Source organism: Lygodium microphyllum, chromosome 9 (genome assembly GCF_053477565.2).
Source record: "Lygodium microphyllum isolate KBCC chromosome 9, Lygodium_microphyllum_v1.1.10, whole genome shotgun sequence".
In the NCBI taxonomy this organism is placed as follows: Eukaryota; Viridiplantae; Streptophyta; class Polypodiopsida; order Schizaeales; family Lygodiaceae; genus Lygodium; species Lygodium microphyllum.
The window spans coordinates 135,317,604-135,324,754 of record NC_141143.1 but is presented as its reverse complement, the minus strand read 5'-3'; the positions used below and the strand labels follow the sequence as shown (position 1 = coordinate 135,324,754).

Genomic DNA, 7,151 nt, shown 5'->3' with positions numbered 1-7,151 from the left:
CTCTCTCAAATGGGATGTTTTATTGCGTGTCTACGTTAGTTTAAGAAATTCCTTAGAAATTACCATGATTTGGTCCTATTATAGGGAGGAACAAGAAGGTTTCAAATGTTGGCTAAGCATTTCTTTCAAGAATTTGGAGAAGGAAAAAGAAAAATCTGCTAATTCGATGTTAATGGTGTGTTAGGACCTGCAATACAATTCCCAATTCGAGGGCAAAAATGCTCAGCAAAAATGCTGATGAAGATCAGCAACTATCAGAAATGAACTGGAGGCGGTTCTCAGAGAGCTTGAACTCGACCTCGTAGCCGGCCTGGAAGACGCTGCCGAGGGAGATGAGCTGGTCGGTGGAGGTGGACGGGGCGAAGGCGAGACAGCGGACCTGGCCTCCGAAAGACAGGAAGAGGTTGCGGCTCTGGAGGGCAAGGAAGGTGGTGCCGTCGAACAAGAACCGGACGTCGGGGACGGCCGGGTCGGGCCCTTCTGCCGGGAAAACGTAACACGTGTCCATGACGTAGCTGGAGGGCTGGCTGAGGCGCGGCACGTGCACCATGTGCTGCCGGATCGCGTCCCGGAACGGCACGTAGGCTACCGCCGGCAGCGACGTAATGGCCGATCCGGCGTCCACAATCGTCCCCCCGACCCCTAAATCCAGGTCGAACACCGACCCCGGTATCGCCACCATCTGCCCCTCCACCTCGATCCCCGTCACCTTCACGTAGTAGGGCTGCGGCAGCCACGCGCCGCTCCCCAGCAGCGCCACCGTCGTTATCGTCTGATTCGCCCCTTGCGGCTCGTCGGCCGGTTCGTTTAGAATGAGATACCCTTTGTCCTTCGAGAACGGCCCTGGTAAACAGTAGCTGAAGCTCTGCAGTGCCCTGTAATTACGGACAACATAGGATCATTAGTAACACTGCGTAACAGAGGAGTATCGTTATAACAACACTGAACAATAGGATCATTAGTAACACTACGTGACCGAGGAATACCGTTAATATCGCTGAACATATGATAATCGGTAACACTACGTGACAGTGGAGTACCGTTAATATCACTGAACATAGGATCATCGTCGGTAACACTTATAGACAGATTAGTAGAGTTTGCGTTTTGCGGAACTTAGGGAACGTCTCTAAATTTCACAAGAGAGAGAGGAGCAGACTTGTCTTCCTTGTAGATAGCCTTCTTTTAGAGGGAAAATCAAACCCTAAACACCTAACGACTCTATTAAAAACCATCAGAATTTGCACTAAACATGAGAACAATTTTCAATGTACTTAGTAAAGCTTCATGGGTTGGTGTCAATCCTAGTTCCTAATTCTTAAAGACGGATACGCATGTGTTTCTTCACGGCTTTACTAGACCTCTCTCGAAAGGAAGGCTGGTGGATGAGAGGGGTTGGTTTGGTAGTTGGAAATGCTAGGAGGTGCTCATGCCATGGATTGGATTACATATTCCAAGTAAAGAAGGATGGATTGGGCCACATTTTCCATAATCACTAAGGGGTTTAGAATGAAAAAACCTCATACACCTAGTTCATACACTTTAATTATACTTTTGGCGATTTTGATACCCTTTAAACCCCCTAGCATACTTTCTATGATTCCATTAGAATATAAAACCCTTTATATTCATACATGTGGTAACTTATATATTTTGAACAGAGCTCCTCATGCTTACTTAAAAGAACATCACAATTCATAATGCAAGAGTCGAATGTGCATGTTTTGTGTGGCAATTAATCAACTATCCACATGTCAAATATTTAATCACGAAGGAGATAGGGTTGTTATACTTGTGTGTATGAGGAAGGATATGATTATGCATGTATTTGATATTGTTTTCTTAATTACAACACAAATATCAACATCACAATATGTTTTAATTGATTTTCCAATCTGAGATTGAACTTTGAGCATTTCTCATGTAGGATTGTCAATATCATGAGCTCCTTTTAGGAAGCTTGCCCACATCTAGATTGTTGCGATGAGGATGTGGACTAAAGGGTGAGGATTAGTATACCCATGCCTCCCCCATGTAGGATTGTCAATATCATGAGTTCCTTTTAGGAAGCTTGCCAACATCTAGATTGTTACGATGAGGATGTGGACTAAAGGGTGAGGATTAGTATACCCATGCCTCCCCCATTGCAATTGGCTTATATGGGGTACCACCCTTTGGGAAACTCGTCAATCTTGACGGAGTTGTCAAGATTGGGATCAATGTGGGAAAGTGTTTAGAGCATAATTAGAAAGGAGGGATATTCTAGTGATTTGGAATACTGAATGAAAGAAAACACTAGAAATTTTAGACAAACTTCCACTATAATTCCCATATTGTGAATTACAACAACATCATGAGCTTTTGCGAGAGAGAGATCACATATCTAGTGAGTGGCACGCAATTGTTGCCAATTGCACCTAGCAAGGTAGATGGTGGCTCCTAAGAAAAAGCTCATGATGATGAACACTATAAGGAAAAACAAGGGGAGAAAATGCCCCTATTGCCGCCTGGGTGAACGTGTGTGTGTGTGTGACTATATTTGTGTGTTTTTACACATTTTACCATGTGGGAAAAGGGGCTCTTTTCCCTTATTTTCCTATCTAATGTTCAACATCATGAGCTTTTGCTTGGAGAGGTACAACATACCTAGGTAACCTAGCTAGGTATAGTTGGGGCAAGGGGTTACGAACCGTAGGTGCAGGTTGGCAAACCCCTACTCGTGAATGCTGTGGTCTCTCCCTTGGATAAGATCATGAGGTTTTCAGTATTGCACACTGTCGCAATTGTAGCGGCAATTTGTCTAAAACTTCTTTAGAGACAGAGAGAGAGAGAGGAGGGCGGGGACGAACCTGACGACGGATTGGGTGGTGTGGCCTAGGCCCAAGACACCGCCGGCCTTGACGCGGGAGAGGCTGGGGCTGAGGACGTTGAAGACGCAGCCGAGCAAGACCTTGGGAAGGACCAGCGCCGGCGGAGAGCGGCCGCCGAAGGTGAAGGTCTCGGTGGCCAGCGAGGCCTCCACGGCGGAGCCGTCGCCGCGGCTCATGCGGACCGAGCACGCCTCCAAAGTCGGCCGGCAGAAGCGATCCTGCGGGTCCAGCCTTGCGCACGCGGGGTCGCCGCAGTCCACATGTGCGTAGGTCGACGAGGCCTCGTAGTCGTAGAGCGGCTCCTGCTGCTGGAAGCAGTTCACGCACTGTTCACACTGCACCCAGCTCAGATCGCTGCTCGTATCCAGCAGCACGTGCCGCCTCTGCGGGGGGGTCCCCCAGGCAGCCGCCACGTAGAACATGCTGTACGCCGCCCCTTCTGCCGTCACCGGCTCGAAGTACATGTGCAACGCCTTCCCCTCCGCCAGCCCGCCCGCAAATGCCGGTTGCTGCGCCCCGGCCAGCCTAGCCAGATATGCCTGCCTCCTCCTGTGCGCCTCCATCAGCGCCTCTAGCTTCTCTTCGTCAGTCGCCCACTCCCTCGTCCTCAGCGGCGAACCAGGTGCCTCCACGTGGAATACCTCCACCCTCCCCACGTGGCGCTGCAAGCTGCTGGTCGTCCTTGATCGCCCTTGCCCCGTTCTTGCCGTTGCGTTAATGGCCCTGTCATCGCTGCTTGTTGCTCCTTCCGCGGTCGCACAGAACGCAAGCGCTAGAAACGCCACGCAGTAGCACAGCTTGCCGCATATGGACAGAAACATTGTCTTATGTGCATCCTCGTTTGCTTATACTTCTGGCTTATAACAAGTCCGCCCAATGAAATCATTGAACTATCACAATACTTACTTACCTTACAACAGGAAAGAATTTCGTTTTTTCCTTTAAAAAGAAAAACGTGCTATTATGGTCGGCAGGCATTCTCTCCTATGGGAGTTCATGCTTCGATTAATCAGTTCCATTAATAGCTCTAATCCCATATCGTCTCGTAGGACTCAAAAACACTCACACGTGCACACAATCTCTCTCTCTCTCTCTCGCATCTCTCTTCCCTTGCCCCGTGCAAGTCTAGCATTCTTGCAAAACTAAGGTTTCCAATGCTTTGCACAAGTGTCAATAATAGTTAGGGTAGTTCACATCCTAAGACATGCTTCATGTGGCAAGAGGCCTCACATAAAGGTATTGTATCGTAATCCTATGGCTCATAACGCCCGAGTGCAAGTAAGGGGACACTACAACAAAAAGGCTCCATAGACGCGCTTGTAGACACAATATTTGAACCGTGTTAAAAAATATTGGGCGCGTTTATTACCGCATCTACTGCTGCGTCTAAAATTTCACGTCTAAAAGCGCGCTTATAGTGAGAGTTACATGCCCATATAGACGCGCATATAGACGCGCGTATTGACGCGCTACACAAATATATAATCATATTTATAAAAAAATAGATATATTCGTATTTTGCATCTATACACGCGTGTATATGTGAGTATTAAAAAGTGTTTACTCTGCAAGTTTTTGACGAGAATAAAAGCGCATTTATCCTGCAATTTAGACGCGTTGATAGACGCGCAAAACAGAGCTCTCTGGTTTTTTTCCCCCCATCAACATCAAATTGTATGCTTAGAGAAAACAGAGAAAGATTATTTCGAAGATTTTTGTACTGAAAACAAAACAATGTATGTAGAACACGAAATTTCATATATATAGATGAAACGTTTTTACATGATGAGCTCTAGTGCTTGTGACCTCAAGCATGGTCATGGTCACAAGCACTATCTGAAAGTAATACATATCAAAAATGAAAACTATAAGCCAAGGGGAGGTATGCATGCATGGGGCTCCTCTACATCTCCTCAGAAGAGGCATCATCATCGTTACCACCACCGCTGCCTGTGCCGCTACCATTGCCGCCACCGCTACTGCTAGTCCCCCCTTTGCTATTCTCAATTGCATCAGGGTTCGCTTACACAAAGGATTAAAGTATATAAATACCATTGCAAATAATAAATTAGAGTTACCTATACTTTTCATGTAAAAAATAAAACATACCTCTTCTGGTTGTGGAATCCTCATGGCACGATTATATTGCTCCTTCGTGATGAGTCCCTCCTCGTAGAAATGCTGTCAAGTGGACACGTGGTTATGACCTCGATGGTAGCCTACCTCTCTAGGATTAGGCATCCTACCCAACGATATGATACTACAAAACAATTTGAACATACAATGTATTAGAACACACTACATAATGAAGTGAAACAAATTACAAAATTTAATTTAAAAAAAGAAATCAAATAATACTTACAAACTCAGCCTCCCATGACTCCCTGCCACCCGATCCATAATGCGACGATCCCATGGTTGCCATCTGGATACATCGCGCCTCTGCATGGTAGCGACTTGTCATTTTCTCTGCTGCTCTCTTCTTGGCCTCTTTCCACTCCCTGGGTGGCAATTGGGTGGTTGGCCATATCCAGGGCGCCCCTGCTCTTGTCTCCGCAGTGACTCCTTGGCTTACGTCATAAGGTGAGACCTCTTGTTATGAAGCGCGTCTCTCACCTTTGACCGTCCCCAATCATCTAAGAATTGTGAATTCTCGGGATTAGGGTACTTTCTATGTACTGCCCGCAGCACCTCTTGCCACAAATCATTTTTTTGGTGCTTGAAGAAAATCATGCAATCTTTGTATGTGGCATGCACGACACTCCTCAAGTAGGCTATCACTTCCCTCCCCTCAGAGTCATACAAGATACCACCAACATCAGTGATAGAGTAGTACATTTGTGGAGGCTCATCTCTCTCATTTCTCGGTGAGGGTGATCAAGAGCCACCTCTTAGGCAACCCCCACAAAGCCCTCGACCTCCTCGTCCTCCCGCACGACTCTCCCTCCTCCCTCGACGGGCACTACCCTCTACCTCACTCGATACACGTGCTTCTACAGATACACATGCTTCGGCCGATCCATGTACTTCATTTGATCCCTGTGCATCAGCTGATCTGTGTGTATGCATAGTGCGTGGAGTACCTATTAGTAGAGGTGTGCCAAGGTTTGGTGTTTGTGTGATGGTGCTAGGCAAAGATGTGATAGGTGTCCCAAACATCACACTGAAAACCTCCTCTGCAGTGGGAGGACGACCAAGATAATTGGTCATCTCCCCCATGAATTGCTCTTTGTTTGGAAAACCTCCAAAAAAGCTACTAACACCTCTAAAAAATTCTGCTAAGGTGTTGTTCATGCATTCCAACTCAGGATTAGTGCTGGAAGATCCATGATTCCACATCTATACAAGAAAAATCATATTATCCTGTGCAGATAAAACGTATTATATGCTGTGTCTATATCTGTATCTCTGTGTGCATCTGTCAGCTCGTTTATTTCTGCGTCTATATCTATGTCTACACTGTCATCTAGACGCGCTGACAGATGTGCACAGTCGCATCATTTTTTTCAAACTTGGTTAAAAATTGCACAAAAAAACCTCCATAGATGACAGTCTATAGCATGTAAAGAGAAAGAGAGAGAGACAAACAGACAGAGAAAGAAAACAAGATTGAGAGAGAGAAGAAGAACTCACCTTCTTTGCTTGTTCCGACAGGTGGCGGCTAGGCTGCAAGCTCCTTGTCCTCCTTCTCCCTTCCCTTGGTAAGTTGCTTGAATCTTCTTCTCTTCCTTGCTGTTTGGCTCTTGTTCTTTACTCTTTGGCTCTTCCTTCCTCCTGTCCTCTTTTTACTCTTATTTCCTTCCCTCATTGTCTTCAGAGTGATAGATCCTAACTGTAGAAAACGGGCAAAAAACGCAGGAAAGCATTGGTTTGAAAAGAAAGCCACAACTTTTTTAAAAATTTTTTTATTTTTGCGTAGCGCGTCTATAAGCGCGTGTATATGTGCAGATAATACTTTTACACGCGTTGACAAACGCGCAACAATTAAACTGATTAGATGCTAGCTTTTGGTTGTTTTTGGATCAACATGACATGACTTTCCTAATCTTTCAATATCAAAATTTTTGCCTCCATGTTGTTAGTATCAATACATGTATTTAGGAAATATGACATATATACCAAATGAAATCACATTTGTCCTTATGATCCAGGTGTAATTATGTCGTCCTCTTCTATTAGTATAGGACTAATTAACAATGTATGAAATTCAAGTAAGGATTTTTATAGCCATAAATATATTAATTAGTGGAGTAACTATGTAGACTAATTAACTAAATATGA

General features: G+C 45.4%; 1 protein-coding gene across 1 annotated transcript; it reads right to left on the bottom strand.

The window, feature by feature from the left end:
* Positions 1-244: 244 nt before the first annotated feature.
* LOC148031613 (protein ASPARTIC PROTEASE IN GUARD CELL 1-like) lies at positions 245-3,691 on the bottom strand. Its single transcript, XM_087685589.1, has 2 exons — positions 2,850-3,691; positions 245-875 (listed from the first exon to the last, which is right to left on the bottom strand). The coding sequence occupies exons 1-2, from the start codon at positions 3,689-3,691 to the stop codon at positions 245-247; spliced, it is 1,473 nt and encodes a 490-aa protein (XP_087541715.1).
* Positions 3,692-7,151: the final 3,460 nt, after the last annotated feature.

What these genes read in the sequence shown, in the direction of transcription:
- LOC148031613 (XM_087685589.1), bottom strand. Translation starts at nt 3,691, where the DNA reads ATGTTTCTGTCCATATGCGGCAAGCTGTGCTACTGCGTGGCGTTTCTA. An exon ending in ACCACCCAATCCGTCGTCAG is followed by an intron (nt 876 to 2,849) that starts GTTCGTCCCCGC and finishes CCGTAATTACAG; the next exon opens with GGCACTGCAGAGCTTCAGCT.